Raw genomic sequence first — 17943 nt, 5'->3', positions numbered from 1 at the left:
CGCCTTTCCCAAGCTAGTTTCTTTCAGGGGCCACATAGGGGCCCCAAATCACAACAGCTCAAATCAGCGTCCCACACCCATCATACAGTTGTATTTTGGTATTAAAACTCCATTTAGAACTTATTAGGTGGCTATTAGCTCATAAAGTCCACAAAAGGAGCTTTACACACTCGCTTAGGCTTGAGAAGCAGGAGAGTCCTGTTCAGTGAAGTATGGGTGTATCAAATTGATATTTCTTGTTGTAAAGAAGAGATCTAGTGAAACACTCTGTCCTGTGACTGATCTGACTAATACAACAGAAAGTGAGTTAAATTTGACTCCAAAGTCCAACAGGTCACTGGAAGCCATCAACTCAGTGTGTACAGGCTAAAACAGCCTGCTTCTACCTTTTAGAGGCTTTCATGTAGAAATCTCTACATGAGTCCTGTTCAGTGAAATATGGGTGTATCAAATTGTTATTGTTAGTTGGAAAGGTGAGATCTGGTGAAACACTCTGTCCTGTGACTGATCTGTCTAAAACAACAGAAAGTGAGTTATATTTGACTCCAAAGTCCAACAGGTCACTGGAAGCCATCAACTCAGTGTGTACAGACTAAAACAGCCTGCTTCTACCTTTTAGAGGCTGTATTGTAGAAATCTCTGAGTTGAGCTCCAAATGGCTTCAAATTTACCTTGAAGACTCACAGAGACAACACCATCAAGAATCTTGAATCTCAACCTTCTGCCGCCTTTCCCAAGCTAGTTTCTTTCAGGGGCCACATAGAGGCCCCTTCGAGGGAACTCGAACTGCGTCGGTGACGACACTACGGGAACAACCCTGGGCGTTGCAGGGCTGAACTATGAATGAAACTACTCCAATCCTATTGGTGTTACTAGAATGGTAGTGTGTGACGGCGTAACTGGAGGGGGTATCTAAGCACGCCGGCACATTAGCTTCTTTCTATTCAGCAGGGACTCTGGCTAGGTTTGGAACCTCCATTATCCTACCTGACATCGAGACGAAGCAGCAGATCATGTCAAAGCGATTCCGACAGTGTATCTTCCCATGTGAGCGTTTCATCACGGAGGGTGATACCCATGGGATGTGCGTCTCATGCCTGGGGATGTCGCATGCTCAGGCGTCTCTCGAGGGGGCTGCCTGCGACCATTGCGAGGCCCTGCCCCTCAGGGTGCTGAGGTCTCGAGCGGCTCTCTTCCTAGATGATGGTCGGATGCGCTCCCCATGTGGCACAGGCCCCGCGGTCGCTGAGGTGTCGCAGCGGCTCTGATCCTGGGGATCACAACGCGAGATCGCCGAGGGTGCCGTGGGTGATCATGGAATAAACCCTTCTCCGTGCGGCTGTCTACGTCCCCCCGGCTGGACTATGGCAACGTGACGGGAATCAGACAACACGGCTACGGAGCGATGCCATGAGTGGAGGAGGCACTGGCTAGCTACCTCTCTCCCAACCTCGTCTCATCCCTCCGGACGCCGGCGCTCCCCACCAAGCTGTGTCGGATGACATCCGATTTGGTGGGCAAGGCCTACACGGCAGCGGGTCGAGCTGGTGCCAGCCTACATACGATGGCTGTCTTGCAGGCATACCAGGCCGATCTCCTTCGAGACTGTGATGTAGGGGGAGGTCCCTCTGAGGAGGACCTGACGGAGCTCCGTAGAGCGACGGACTTGGCTCTCCATGTGACCAAGGAAACCAAGGAAAGACTTTGGTGGCTACGGAGCGCCATCTGTGGCTCAACCTATCGGGCATCCAGGGGAAGGAGAGGGCTTTTCTCCTGGATGCGCCCCTCTCGCCTTCTGGCCTGTTTGGCGAAGCAGTGGATGCTGTCATCAACAGGTTCCAGCACGCCAAAACTCAGGCAGAGGCATTTGAGCGATATCTCCCCCGCCGGTCAGACTCCAGGACCGTGACGGCTCAGGAAAGTTTGACGCAGCCTTCATCCAGCACCTACCGCCACAGCCAGAAGCAGAGCGTCGCTTCGCGGGATCCCCCTCAACCAACCTAGGACGCAAGATGGTGCTCTCGCCCACAGCCCCCCGGGAAGACGGATCTGAGGACCGTCATTCAGTCTCGGCGGGCCCGGGGAAGAGGTCTTGAGACCTCGAGTAGGGGGACCCACCACCACCCCCCGCCTCATCCCCCTTCCCTGCCACCCTTCCCCTGAGAGAGGCCGATCGAGGTCCCCTCTCGCATGGTGGCTCCAGCAACAGGCGTTGTTTCTCCCACCGCTTCAGCGCCCAGGACGCGCTAGCCGCCAGCAGGCCCTCGCCGGCATGCCCTTGCCGATCTGTCCGCCCCAAGGGGCGGCAGCCAGAACACGACTGGGCTCACAAACCGTGGTTCACCGGCGAGCCTTCCCTGGTGGTCCTCCAATCCAATCCAACCAATCTCTGAGGAGATTCAGGTTCAGGATGCTTACCATCCCAGTCATCATCAGTCACATCCAATCTGGGGATTGGTTTGTCACGATAGATCTGCAAGACGCTTATTTCCACATCTCCATCCGTCCCTCTTACAGGAAGTTCCTGAGGTTCGCCTTCGGGGGCACGGCTTACCAGTATCGGGTTCTTCCGTTCGGCCTAGCACTATCTCCCCGCATATTCACCAAATGCATGGATGCAGCTCTGGCTCCGTTGAGGCTCCAGGGCATCCGCATACTGAACTACATCGACGACTGGCTCGTCCTGGCCCAGTCTCGAGAGTTATCGGTTCGGCATCGAGATGTTGTCCTCGCCCACCTTCAGCGTTTGGGGCTGCGGCGTGAACGTGAAGAAGAGCGTGCTGACATCTGCCCAACGGACTGTGTTCCTAGGGGTGGTGTGGGACTCAACGACGATGCGGGCCCACCTGTCTCCCGCACGCATCGAGTCCATTTTATCCTCAGTGACCAGAGTGCAGTTAGGCCGCGCCATCACTGTAAAACACTTTCAGAGGGTGTTGGGTCTTCTGGCAGCAGCGTCCAGTATAATACTTTCCGCACGTGAGAGCCCTGCAGTGGTGGCTAAAATCCAAGGGATTCTCCCCGAGGGGAAATCCGCTCCGTCTGATACGGGTTACGAGCAGATGCCTTCGTTCCCTGTCTGTATGGAGGAAATCTTGGTTCCTGTCCCAAGGTCCTGTGTTGGGAGCGATCTGTCGCCGAACAATTATTTCAACAGACGCCTCACTCACAGGATGGGGCGCAGTCATGGACGGCCGCTTCGCGAGAGGCGCATCATGGGGGCGGCTGTTGCTCAGGAGGTAGAGCGGGTTGGCTGTTAATCGGAAGGTCGGCGGTTCAATCCCTGGCTCCCCCTGGTTGCGTGTCGAAGTGTCCTTGGGCTCTTACGCTGTCACACACTACCGTACTAGTAACACCAATAGGATTGGAGTAGTTTCATTCATAGTTCAGCCCTGCCACGTCCAGGGGCGTTCCCGTAGTGTCGTCACCGACGCAGTGTCTCGTTCCCCTTCTCGGGGAACAAGGGTTACATACGTAACCTGAGACGTTCACCGCCGCACCACTCAACTGTCTTCACCTGCATCAGACACTTCAAGTACCACTTCCCTTCACTGTCAGATTTACCTATGAAAATTCGACCTCGTCAGATCAACTCGAAATCCTCCCCCGAGTCCAGCGCTGCAAACTCCGTGGCTCTACTGCCTTCCTATCAAAGAGGTCCTCCTGGATAGGTCCATCACCGTAACTCCGCCTACGGACGTTGTAGAGGGACGTCCTTGGATGCGGAAGAGGGTTTAGGTTAATATCAGACTAAAACTAATATATCAGACACACCTCGAGACTTGATCACTCTCGGGAGGGCCTTCCTTGGGTGAGGGTTATAAGTGGCCAAAACACCCTATGATCCTGAGGCTCACTACTGATGATGTGTCTTAATATTATTAATAATAACATTACTAAAAACAATAACAAACTCCAAGATCCAATAGCTTAATACCTACAAAATACCTAGTTTACTTAACACTTAACTCCAAATACCTACCTAATACTTACCAATACCGCCAACGGGCCGACGACAGCTGATTCGGTCTGCCCTCTCCCACTTCTGCTCACTCCGACGCCTCTGGTTCCCATTTCCGTGCCGGGAGGGCCCCGAGATACATGTGCATTGCCTTTGGCCTCCTACTCCAAAGTTAGTTGGCGGACAGCACAGACCTAACCCTATAAGTAGATTTCCTAATATTTTGACTAGATTTTAGCAGTTGGTGAAGTGCTAGAAGAGCAAGAGAGTAAATGGTTTACTGACAAAAAAGTGTGAGGTGTTTTATATTTGTTGCAGTAAGTTGAAAATCTAAAAATCTTTAGATTCTTATTTTCTCCAGGAAGCAGGGTGGTTAAGAAATGTATTAATTAATGAACAACTACTCCAAATAAGTACGATATTTCCAATTCCTGCCACAGATAAATGACAAATTAATTAAGCTTCTCAGTTTATTTAAACATGTTTATATAAGGTTATTATTTACTGTTCAAACTATATCTTTGCATTTAAATCTACTCTTACTGAGTTAACAAGCAATGCATCATTTTTATATGATGATCATCCTGACATGATTCATTTTCATTTGCAGAAATGACAAGTCTGAAAATCAAACCCTGCCCTTCTTACCAGCCTCCTAACAGGCTGAACAGAAAGACCTGCATTGCCTGCCTGTGTTGCTTTCAAATCAAGCTGGATATATTCAAAAAACAAGAAAAACTTATAAAAAATAACCGAAATTTCAGCAAAATTGTCTATTCTCTCCAGCTGTCCTTAAGTTTTCATAATTCTGATTTAACAATTCTGATGTAATCATCACAGTTGTAAATATTTTAATATCATTAAGAGTTAAAAGGTTTGCCTTTTGGTTGCCAGAAGGGCAGGAAAAATATAGGTGGGGTTTAGGACAATTTTAGAGTTCTAAAGCTGAAAGCATCCACACTCATACAGGCTACATTGACCTGTCAGAGGAAACATTTGCAAACTGTGATCTATCCAACGATTTTTGCTTTCACACAAGTGAATCTGGCCGCTTTTTTTGCCACCATCAGGGCTGCAATGAACCACGATTCCTTAACAATGTTGGTGCTGATTAAACTGGCCTGTACACACCTACACTATACCATAATCTTCTGTCATCCTAATTTGTCAAACCAGAGGATACAAATATTTTAACATGAAAATATATACTGTATTTATGAAAAGAATTAATATACTTTCATTTTCTCCATACAGAGTAATTAGACTGTATTTAGTAGTATTTATATGTATGCCACATTCAACCATATACTATTCATATCTACATTCAAGTGCTTTAGTAAAAACTTATCAACATATCACAGTGCCCCTGTAGCTCACATGATAGAGCACGAGCAACATGTATTACCACTTGGCGGGGTGATGGCGCAATGGATAAGATGCCTGCCTTTGGTGTGAGATACCTCTCAGCGGAGGAGGAGGCATGTTAATAAGGAAGCCTATCGAAACCGAAACCAACTGCAACGGTGTGTTCACTGTTGCTTTACCTGGTCCGTGCTTGTAAAATACCCCTTGTATCTGCGTCTTAATACGTCGTAATACGTCGTAATACATGGCATCTCTCTCAGTGTTTCTCTGCAAAATGCTTAAATGGGTCACCAAATAGGCTATAGGCCTACTTGGGCAGCCATTAATGTAACTGAGCGGCCCACCCAAGTAAAGCCTATGTGGGAAACACTGATATTATCAATCTGACCGTCCCAAAAACAAATGGTCCAGCCCCTCTGGCATTTGCCAGAATTGCCTGAGCTAAGAAAGTAAATGGAAATGTATGTGGCATCAGATGCGTCTCTGTCTCTTGATTGGTCTATGTTAAAACTCTCACCTACATGCCAGCAGACGTTTATTGTAAGACAACCCTTTGTTTAGGAATAAAAACCCTGTGACCAATGCTAATTTCTCACAAGTTAATTACAGTGAAGTCTGTAATATTTTGGGAAACGGCTGCACTAAATTCCTGTCCCAAAAGAGCACTTTATTATTATAGATACCTGGATGATATTTGGGGAATGTGGCCCTACTTGAGAGAGGTCTTTGTGACCTCCCTGAAAAACCACAATTGATCCATCAAACTGTTAGCCAGACTGCTGTGGACTTTTTTGATACCACCACCTTTAAGGGCCCAGATTTTGATTCTACCCTCAGACTTGACCTCAAGGTGTTCTTCAAAGAAACAGACACACATGCCTTACTACACAAATCCAGTTTTGTTTCGGAGAATTTTTTAAGCACCAACCTTGGGTGTGCAATCCACACAACCACAATGTTTTTGCTACACATAGCCATGGCAACGTTCATTCCAAAAATTGTGTATATTTGATCAGATGCAGACGTTGTAAGAGCCAGTATGTGGAGGAAACAGGGAACACTTTGTTAGTTAGATTCACAAACGACAGATACAACATTGTGAGAAAAAAAGACACACACATCCCCCTGGTCAAACACTTTATTGAGCATGGCTGGCCACAGCTCACAGCACTGATCCTCCAATGTAATCCCAGCCTCTCCTCGTCTCTGGTCCGTAGCCCAGAGACGAGGAGAGGCTCTGGATACACTCACTGGTCACTTTGGACAATAAAAACCTCGCTTCAACTGGAAATCCTCCAACGGTGCCATCCTCACAACTCTATGACTTTCCTGTTAAGAGTTATTCAAAAAGGTCTAATCCTCCTCGGGCTAATCGTGGTTAGCGTTCCTTGTTGCCTTGCCTTCTGAGACAGCAGAGAGTGTCCAGTCAAGAAATGTGGCTCAAACACCGAAACACAAACATTTATGCTGTCCAAAGTAAGCCGAAAAAACAGTTGCTGCAGAATCAGTTGAAGAGAGAAAAAAAATCTGTCTCAAGGTGGGCTCAAACACACAACCCTCTTGAAGTGACTCCTGCACTTTACCAACTGAGCTAACTAAACACCATTTCAATGGTTAAAAAAATTGCGCTGATGCAAGACGTATTTGCAGACACCTGCTGTGTTATTTCTTCTTCTAACGACCATATTCAACGTGTGATGAGTGACTACACTGAATGAATTCTACCAGAAATAGAACAAGAAGAATATAGTTATGAAATGTACTCTGCAGCGGATGTTTGTCTGTTTTCAGCTACTGTAGAAACATGATGACACAACATGGTGAGGTCCATGGAAGGGGGACCCGCGGTTATGTAGATAAAAATGACTCATTCTAAGGTAATAAAAACATAACGGTTCATTATTCACCTTTATACACCACTGAAAAAAAAATTATGAATCTTATATTGCATTTCAGTAGATAATATTATACACTACACATAACATGTCAAATCATAATATCCATGAATTGTTAAGTACAAATTCAGTAAGAATTTCAAAATGCAAATTGCTTTTTAATGTGCATGTTTAGGTAGTGTTTCCCCAGATGGATTGATAATATACCATCTATAATTGCGGGACAGCATAAGCTTATACCAATGGAATAAAGAAAAGGATATTTTTATTGTCATTGCAGAACATTTTATACATGAAAGGGGACGATATGAGGTACTCAGGTCCCAGTGCAGGTAATAGCAATAATGAAACCAAGAAATCACATATTAAAGCACCATTAAAATGAAATAAGGAGATAATATATAGTAAAAATCTAAAAGATGTGTGTGTAGCCGCAAAGTAGAGCCAAAGAAGCTTCTAATGCACTGCTGCATGCCGCCATCTTGCACAAAAAATATCTAACATACATTTAAATGTGAAATGGCAGATCAACTTTGACATCCTTATTTAATATACTGTCTTAATATTGTATTAAAGGGAATGATAGTGAAAGATAATGAAAACTGGCAAGGTGGGATATTTATGGCCCTAGCATGAAAGAAGTGCAGACCGTATTTAAATGGAACCTTATTCAAATGAATAATTTTTGTTGGCCTAATGGTGCTTGAAAACTCAGACAACTTGTACACATGCAAGAAGGGGCGAAAATTTAAATCTATATGGGTCTCACTTGCTTGGCAAAATGACTCCATAGTGCACAGAACAAAATTTCAACGAAGGAGCCGCGCTACGCCTTACCTACGTATTTTACATACAGACTTTGATGTACAGCTGTAAAACCAGATATATGTTTAGACTGCTTTGCATCCCTCAATCTTTACCAACTAACTTCAACAATTTCTTCATCTAAACCATCAACCTGCCTCTTAGACCCCATCCAACTTCCATCTACTAGGCTACTTAAAGAAGTTTTACCCTTAGTCAGCACTTCTCTACTAGATATGATCAATCTATCTTTATCATCAGGCTATGTACCACAGTAATTTAAAGTAGCTGTAAACCTCTTCTGAAAAAGCCCAAACTTGATCCAGATGTTTTAGCCAACTATAGACCTATACACACGCCAAAGTTAGTCATGGAGTTCCACAAGGATCTGTGCTTGGACCAATCCTGTTCACTTTATATATGCTTCCTTTAGGTAATATTATCAGGAAATGTTCCATAAACTTTCATTGTTATGCAGATGATCCTCAGTTATATCTATCGATCAAGCCAGATGAAACTCATCAGTTAGCTAAACTTCAAATGTGCCTTCAGGATGTTAAAACCTGGATGACCTGTAATTTTGTAATGCTAAACTCAGATAAAACTGAAGTTATTGTTCTAGGGCCCAAGCACCTCCGTGATGCATTATCCAAAGATATAGTTTCCCTTGATGGCACTGCCCTGGCCTCCAGCACCACTGTAAGGAATCTTGGATCTTGTAAAAATCTTGAATCTTATCTTTGATCAGGACATGTCGTTTAAGTCTCACATTAAGCAAATTTCAAGGACCACCTTTTTGCACCTAAAATGATGCAGAAAAACTAGTCCATGCATTTGTTACTTCTAGGCTGGATTACTGCAATTCCTTATCATCAGGCTGCTCGAAAAAGTCCATTAAAACTCTTCAGCTGATCCAGAATGCTGCAGCATGTGTTCTGACAGGAACCAGGAAAAGAGATCACATTTCTCCTGTCTTAGCTTCTCTGCATTGGCTTCCTGTAAGATCCAGAATAGAGGGCATTTCCCATATTACTGCAATTCCTTATTATCAGGCTGCTTGAAAAGTCCATTAAGACTCTTCAGCTGATCCAGAATGCTGCAGCATGTGTTCTGACAGGAACCAGGAAAAGAGATCACATTTCTCCTGTCTTAGCTTCTCTGCATTGGCTTCCTGTAAAATCCAGAATAGAAGGGATTTCCCATGATGCACTGAGCTCCTCTCTCCTCTTCTTTCTTTCCCTCTGTATGCAACCTCATCCCATTAATGCAAGTTACTAACTCGACTTCTTCCCTTTCCCGTAGTCTTGTGCTTTCTCGTCCCTCTCCTCCTATCACTTCCTGCGGGTGTTTCTGGCTCTGGAGCTGTGGAGTCTGGATCTGTGGTTGCGAGTCACTTGCTGCCCCCTGCTCGACACCCTCTGTTCCAATTATTGTTACTAGTCCTATTGTTATCATTGTTTTTATAATCATTAACATTATGATTATTATCATTAACACTACTTTATATATCTGTACCATTATTCATTCAGTCTATAGCAACATTACCTTTACTGTTTGTACCTCTGTGTGTATATTATGTAGGCTGCCTCCCTCCTCTCTCTCTCTCCTTCCATCCCCCTCCCTCTTTCTCTCTGTTCCTCTCTTGCCCTCTCTCTCCCTCTCTCTCTTTCTCTCAACCCAACTGGTCGAGGCAGATGGCCATGGTTCTGCTCGAGGTTTCTGCCTCTTAAAAGGAAGTTTTTCCTTGCCTCTGTCGCCTAGTGCTTGCTTTTGGTGGGAACTGTTGGGTTTCTGTAAATATCATCACAGAGTATGGTCTAGACCGGCTCTTTTATGAAAAGCACTCAAAGATAACGGTTGTTGTGATTTGGCGCTATATAAATAAAATTCAACTGAATTGAAAATAAAATTGAATGTTTACTGATTCTGCTTTTATTAGGGTTCAAACCGCGAAATGGTAGAACCCTATTTTTTTTGTGCCCATTTATTATTAGTGTGATAGCTGTGGTTAACATTTTTACACAAAACTTGTTCCAATCCTGGGCTTGAATCCCACAAATGACATCAGTAATTGAATTTACTTAAATTTTTTTTGCAGGGGAAAGTTTGCAGTTTCATGATGAAAAGTACAGACAAATTGAAATGTAGCTACATCATGGATTATCTTTAGCGTATCCTTCGATATAATGTGAATGACAGTACTTCCGCATTAACTCATCCTAAAATGTTTATAAATTGATCTTTCCAGACACAATGTCTTCATATAGAGATACAGTCAGGGGAATATAGTCCTTCTGAGAGACATCTAAGAAATAAAGAGGATCCTGGGTGACTTCCAGATTAAAACCCTCCTGGACCAGCTTCACCTTCTGTTGCTTGAAGGTCTCTGTCACATCCAGAGATGTCTGAAAACACAGGCAAGGATTCAAATGATCAATAGAACTTTACACTTACATACATAGTAAAGGTAATGAATCCCTGCATGACTTACCTGTATTCTGAGAAACCACGGCCAGGCATATGCAGGAAGAGTTTTTACTAAATGATTGTAGAGTTTTGTTCCATTTAATGTGTGATCCCGTTTTAGGACGATGGCAGCCATACCTACTCGACCTTCATATCCTGAATACAGATTGGAAAACATCACCAAGTCATGCTAGATGAACGAGAACAAACTAACCCCAGTACGTTAATTGTTTCATCTTGTTATATTTGTCTATGATCTATGACTGTGGAGGCCCTGAGGTGCAACAAGCAATAATACAAAGTGAAAGGAGCTGCTGGTTCTGGACATATTTTTCCCCACTGTAAAAAATACTTTGATGATTTTCTTTTGATCATATCCTCAGTGTTTAACGTACTAAAAAATGTAACATACTACATACTACAACCCTAAAGGGCAGCCAATATAGCCCCTTCAATTGGCTGTGCTCCATTTTCTGGCATGACATGTTTTTACATATACAAGTTTGGAAGAACCTGACAAATGGTGTGCAGGCAGCATATTAAGCAGTATGTATGGCACTGAATCTCTATCAGCTGACGACCAAACGGCAGCGGGTGGAGGAGATTTGGCTTTATGCCGATCGGGGATTTGATCGCTATTGATGCTCAGAACTAAGATGACATAAAAATAGTCTCTAGAATCTGCACCACACTGCAGTGTTTCCCATTCACTGATTTATTTGTAGCGACACGACACGCCTCAATATCAACGCTGACCGCCACATATTAAACGACTATTTTATATCAGTAAAATCATAGTTCCTTGCGGAGCTGCGCATCCTATGATACTTATGATACTGTTGGTACACCTAGTATTTTGTTTACAGCGACACAGAGATGTTGATTCAGGTTAGCATAAGGTGACATGTGACATTTTGTCTGTCAAATTCAGATGGAGTGGAAACCGTATCTTTTGGGGTTTTGGTCTTTGGGGTTTGCTTTTACTTCCAGAATCCTGTGACACCCAAAGTCCTCTGTCACAAACCTTAGACTGTATATAAGGTAAGGTATACTTCATTGTCACATGCACATTCATGTAGCGAAATTCATTCTCTCATCCCTTAAGAGAGTAGTGGGCAGCCATTGAGCAGGGCCTGGGGACCAACTCCAGATCTGAGCCTGTGTCACTGGTCAATGGTGCCGACTAGAGAACAACAGAGTTTTTGATAAAGATGTACAATGTACCACTGTACAAAAATGTAGACTTACATCTTACGGCTGTAATCGCAGCTGTAATCGCAGCAAAAGGTGGCGCCACAAAGTATTAACTTAAGGGGGCTGAATAATTTTGCACGCCCAATTTTTCAGTGTTTTATTTGTTAAAAAGGTTTGAAATATCCAATAAATTTCGTTCCACTTCATAATTGTGTCCCACTTGTTGTTGATTCTTCACAAAAAACTACAGTTTTATATCTTTATATTTGAAGCCTGAAATGTGGCAAAAGGTTGAAAAGTTCAAGGGGGCCGAATACTTTCGCAAGGCACTGTAAATCATCCAAAAATTACCATAAAATTTGAAATTGGCTGACTTCCTGTTGGGTTTAGGGCATTGCTCCGAGAGGCTTTTTGGTACGTCTAGACATAATACATATGCCTCAGAAATTTCATACATGTAGGTGAAACGTGCGGCGGGGGCTGCTTCATTAAATGTCACTTCCTGTTGCCAGCAGGTGGCGCTATGACTGTGGGTGAATGTTGGCATGTACATGTGTTCAGGGCGGGACTCTTATCAAACATGTAAAATTTGGAACAGATTTGAGCATGTACACTCAAGTTACAACAACTTCCTGTGTCATGGCGAAGTGTGGAACTTGGCCACGCCACCGCCACTCTGTTAAGTGCAAACAAAGGTTTTACAACATGGCATTATTAATGTGTTAAGGGTTTTCTGGGACAGTTTTGAAGCTGATATGGCTAACCTGCTCGTAGTACAGTAGTACATTACAGCGTAAAACGTGTCATTTCCTGTTACCAGCAGGTGGCACTATGACTTTGAGTGAATATTGGCATGTGGGTGTGTTCAGGGTGGGATTCTTATTATACATATTAAATTGGTGCAGATGTGAAGATGTACACTGAGGTTAGAACAACTTCCTGTTTCACGGCAAATCAATGATTTTTGACGACACGCCACGAGCAAACTGGTCGTCTGGTAATAACCTTTTGTACAAATTTTAAGTCAATTGGAATAATTCCCTTATAAGAAAATGAACACTTGAACATACATATGTAATAAGAACTACCTAAAAATATAGCTGCAAGCGGCGATTCGTGGGTTCAAACATCACCATCAAAATAATTTCACACATGTGGTTAGATATTGTTATAAAACATATCCTGCAAGTTTTGTAACAATTGGACAATCGTTTTCTGATCTATAGCTTGATTTGAATAATTCCACATCCAGTTATTGTGTATTTATGTCACCTCCTAGTGGTCGATTTGAATGAGAATTGTAGGGGCGGCTGTGGCTCAGGAGATAGAGCGGGTTGCCCGTTAATCAGAAGGTCAGCGGCTCCTCCAGACTGCATGTCAAATTGTCCTTGGGCAAGTTACTGAACCCCGAATTGCCCTTGGTGGCCACCAGTTTATTAATGTGTATGAATGTTAGTATCTGTTTGAGTACTTAGGCTCAGTGTATCAATGCGTGTGAATGATGAATGCGATGTAGTGTAAAAGCGCTTTGAGTGGTTGAAAAGACTAGAAAAGCGCTATACAAATTAAATGTAAATTTTACATTTACATTTGTAGTGTATGTGTGAGGTGCTTATGTAGACATATCCTGGAAGTTTTGTATTGATTGGACAAAGAATTTGTATTTTGTAGCCTGATTTGCGTTATATCATCTGCAGTTTATTTGCATTTATAGCGCCCCCTGGTGTTCAATTTTAATGAAACTTTCAGGGCGTGTTTCAGTTCCTTATGAGGACATATCCTGAGAGATTTGTGATGAATGTGTGATTTATAGTGTAATTTGTATAATGCTAACCTTTCTTGCGCTTGTAGCGCCCCCTAGTGACGTATGTACATCAAACTGTTCTGGTATATCTTGGGCACCTATCACATTGAACAGGAACAACATATCCTGTGAGTTTAGTGATGATTGGCCAAACGGTTGCTGATTTATGTTCATTTATGTCCAGAGCCACGCCCCTTTAAAGTTCATTGGTCAATATCTTGAAAAGTAATGAGAGGGGTCCAACTGCAGACCTCCACTGTCAGGCCGTTTTTTACGTCCCCACAGAACGTAACGTGATGCATTCTCGGTTGTTTCGCTACTCTACACATCGCGGTTAGCATTATCCAAAACACTGAGTAAAGTCTGAATGCATTACTCTTGGTATATGTTCGCAGTCAATAGCTACCACTATCAATATTGTACATCTAAATCACACAAATTACAGAATGTTACACATGTGTAAGTTAGGTTAGCCTATTTGTCGTTCTACATTGGTTACGTTAGGCTACGTCAATGGTGGCTAGCGTTAGCTCCTGATTAGCTTTTTTCCCCTTTGGATAACGTAAGCTATTCATACTGCATGAAGCTACAGTGTGTTCGCTTTTTGTAAAGCATTTTGCAAGGGTATAGGTTTACATTTGTCTTAACATGCTGACGATACTCAGGTTAGTTATTGGTCCAAAAGATGATAAAATAAAGATCTATATTGTTTAGACCATTCAGTGTAGCTTTTCACATTTAAGGTTAAACAGTGTGCAAAGACTTTGCTGGCTGTATGAATTGATCTTAGTTGAATTGATGTTTATGTACTACGACAGTGTTTCGTACCCTTTCCTGAAGAAAGTTACCCCCTGTCCAGCATGATTTAATCTCTCCCTGCTTCAACACAGCTGATTGAAGCAGCTTCAGGATTCATAAGGAGTTGATAGTTTGAGTCAGCTGTTTTGGGGCAGTGAGATATTTAACACACACGGTTATTTAAACAATTATCCACAAAGATACTGCTCCTCACCACAGCCACTGTTGGCATAACCTAATTTGCTTGATTTAGATGTGCAAATATTGATAGTGGTAGATATTTTGATGGAACATGTCAAGACCCATGCATTCAGACTTTTGTTAATGCTTTGGATAATGCAAATCAGTCACTGCTGCCAACTCCTTTTCTAACTGTGTAATCTGTGTGTGTACAGTTAATAAAGCAAAAGTATTATTACAGTACGCTTTATACAACTTTTAATAGGCTTGATCCAATGATGATTCACTGAACATTTGGTGGCAATCTGTGTCCATATTTATATTTAGTCAAAAACACCTTCACAGATCAGACACTGTTGTTGTGCACCAAAGGGCCACTGAAGACTATTCAGTTATAAAATATAGTGTAAAACTTCCACAGACCTGGTATGGCGACTCCATAGACGCTGGCCTCCTGGATAAAAGCAAGAAGACCTAAAACCTCAGACACCTCTGTGGTAGAAACATTCTCTCCTTTCCACCTGTAGGACACAGGTTAAATGCAGTTAAACCTGCAATAACTGATTTTCTTGACTTGGGTCCAACAGAAACAAGTTGTAACCACAATTACAATTGTGTAGGCTGCCTTCCTCCCCTCTTTCTCTCTGTTCCTCTCTCTCCGTCTCTCACCCCCCCAACCGGTCGAGGCAGATGGCCCACCCTGAGACATGGTTCTGCTCGAGGTTTCTGCCTCTTAAAGAAAGTTTTTCCTTGCCTCTGTCGCCTAGTGCTTCTCTTGGTGGGAACTGTTAGGTTTCTGTGAATATCATCACAGAGTGCGGTAACTGTTGTTGTGATTTGGCGCTATATAAATAAATACTGAATTGAATTGAATAATAATATAGATTGCCATCTAAAACCCTATTCCGTGCATCTGGTTAATCTTGATTTCTTGCAATATAATTGTTATTAATACCACATTTTTTCACTGTATTTACTTGTAAACACATTTTGCTATAATAAATGTTTTAACCCCAGCAACCCGATCCCAGATATGCGGATGAAGATGGATGGAGGATGGATGGAATGTTTTAACATATCACTCAAGTTTTGTCTGTGAGGATTTCTTCAAAGCAGAAACTAAGATCAATGTACTGAGAAATTATGACTCAGATATAAAGACTCAGTAGTTTAATTGATTTGATTACATTTTATTTCTTTTTATTTCCCCTGAGAGCAGGGATGGTGCCTCTTAAAATGAGAAGAAACATTTTTAATGTAGATAACGCTACAGTTAGCAACAAGTTAAGCTATATGACTATCATGAAACTCATTTATGAATTACCAGGAGAAAAAGGTTTTTTCTCATAGTTTGGGGGTCTTTAGACACATAATTATGTTGATATATGTAGTTAATACAGGTAATGAGTGGAGAACAGGAGGGCCTCTTAAAGAAGAACTAACAGGTCTGTAAGAGCTGAAATTCTTACTGGTGTCATGCAATAAAATGCTAATTAATTATTTAAAAATCATACACTGTGATTTTCTGGATTTTTATTTTAGATTCTGTCTCTCACAGTTGAAGTATACCTATGATAAAATTTACAGACCTCTACATGCTTTGTAAGCAGGAAAACCTGCAAAATCAGCAGTGTATCAAATACTTGTTCTCCCCACTGTATGTGTGTGTGTGTGTGTATATATATATATATATATATATATATTCACAAGCACTTAATTAATTCTATCCAGTGCTACAGAAACTATTACTATTACTATTACTTAACACACTTCACACCTACAGGTAAGGACCCGACTCTCTGTTTCTCTTTTTTAATAGTCATATATCAGCTGTTATAAATGCATATATATATGTATAAACCTTTATTTAAACAGGAAATGTCCCATTGAGACACAGTCTCTTTTAAAAGGGAGTCCTGTATAGCACAAATAAAACATAATTTTTCAACCATAAGTTGAAAAACAATACATTATGTAAATTAAAATACGTTTACAAAATATTTACATAGAAAAAAAAATATATAAATATATATATATAACAGAGCACTGATGTTTATCAGAAATATAAACTGCAACACCTCCAGCCCTATCTTTACGGTCAGATATAAAAATTCTATAACAGTCAATAAATAAAACATTATCAGTGACAGAAGTTTTTAACCAAGTTTCAGACACTACCACAACATCAGGTTTAGAAATCATGAACCAAATTTTAAATATTATTAATATCGAATTTGTGTACAAGACTTCTAGCATTTATGTGAAGAAAGCAAAGCCCATGTCTGTGAGCTTATTCTAAGGGGGTTGGAAAGCTGATGTAGACTTTCAGGAAACAATTCTGGACCTGGATTGGTGCTAACATTTCCAGAGACCAGAAGGGGTAAAAGGATTAACATTTTAGAGAAAGATTTCGAAGCACTTGATACCTTGCTGTAATGTACAGTGGGCCAGTGAGTGTCCCTACAGGCAAACGCCTCCAGAACCAATAATTCAAAAGCAACAGTACATTTTATACTATCTAAAATGAGCACTTTGTACAGAGAATCAGTGGTCAGATCAGCATTTAAATGTCCATTAGACACAGTAAAGAAATCCTTATGGCTATGAACACATGCATCTTCAACTTGTGGCCCACTAAGGAAAATATAAAAAATGCCAGTCCAGCGATCCCTCGGCCCGGCTTAGCTCAGCAACGGGAGAAGGTAGCGTTAGCGCCACTCTATATCTGCATGTAGCTTATACCTGCCGATAATATCCACAAAATGATAAATCGGTCGGGCTCTAAATTATCGTGGCTTGCTCTGATACTGCAGATCTTTTGTACCTTGCCGGTGTGCCTCTCTCTCTCTCTCACCCTCTCTCTTCATCTACTAACCTGCGCACACACACACCTACAGTTAGTGGTTGTGTCCTCTATTTTGTAGTGTTGTGTCGTTCAATGAACGTTTCATTCATAAGACCTGATCGTGTGTATGACTCGGGAGGAACGGGTGTCTCAGTGAGTGATTTGTTCATTTTCACGCATGCGTGAAGGATCTTGGACTCTTACGTTCATTCGTCACATGGCAGCTGCATGGGCTCCGTCAGCATTGATTAGTTCACGACTCTCAACTGTGGGTCTGTTTGAGTCGTTCATTTGTCACGTGACAGCTCGGCTACAGAGCTGTGGTAAGCAGGCAGCACAGGAAACAGAACTGATTAGTTCATGACTCTCAACTGTGGGTCTCTAAGTCTGAGTCGTTCATTTGTCACGCGACAGCTACTGTGGAGCAGGAATGAACTACTAGTTCATCGCTCACATGGGTGACTGACATTATATAGCTATTTTGTTAACTATGTGACATTTTATAAAGCATACTGTTATTGCAGCGCAGTGATGTTGTGCTAAGTTATAGTTTTAGCACAGCCGTACCGTAACTTCAGTCCTGCTAGTGTTTAACATTACAGCCAACAGCTGATGAGAGTTGTTCTGGGTC

The 17943-nt window shown here is 42.3% G+C and overlaps 1 protein-coding gene across 2 annotated transcripts in view; it reads right to left on the bottom strand.

The window, feature by feature from the left end:
- Positions 1-9949: 9949 nt before the first annotated feature.
- LOC123981429 (long-chain fatty acid transport protein 6) overlaps positions 9950-17943 on the bottom strand; it is a 65160-nt gene continuing 57166 nt past the window's right edge. Inside the window, exons 8-10 of one of the 2 annotated variants that reach the window (XM_046066238.1) lie at positions 14891-14988; positions 10517-10647; positions 9950-10430 (exon numbers count right to left, since the gene is read on the bottom strand). In XM_046066238.1, coding sequence (XP_045922194.1) covers positions 10254-10430; positions 10517-10647; positions 14891-14988 — 406 coding nt within the window. In that variant the 3' untranslated portion in view covers positions 9950-10253. The remainder of the gene's footprint in view (positions 10431-10516; positions 10648-14890; positions 14989-17943) is intronic. The other variant, XM_046066239.1, reaches the window with a different exon arrangement.

This window comes from Micropterus dolomieu, linkage group LG13 (assembly GCF_021292245.1).
Source record: "Micropterus dolomieu isolate WLL.071019.BEF.003 ecotype Adirondacks linkage group LG13, ASM2129224v1, whole genome shotgun sequence".
NCBI lineage: Eukaryota > Metazoa > Chordata > Actinopteri > Centrarchiformes > Centrarchidae > Micropterus > Micropterus dolomieu.
This window is presented reverse-complemented; position numbering and strand designations above follow the sequence as displayed.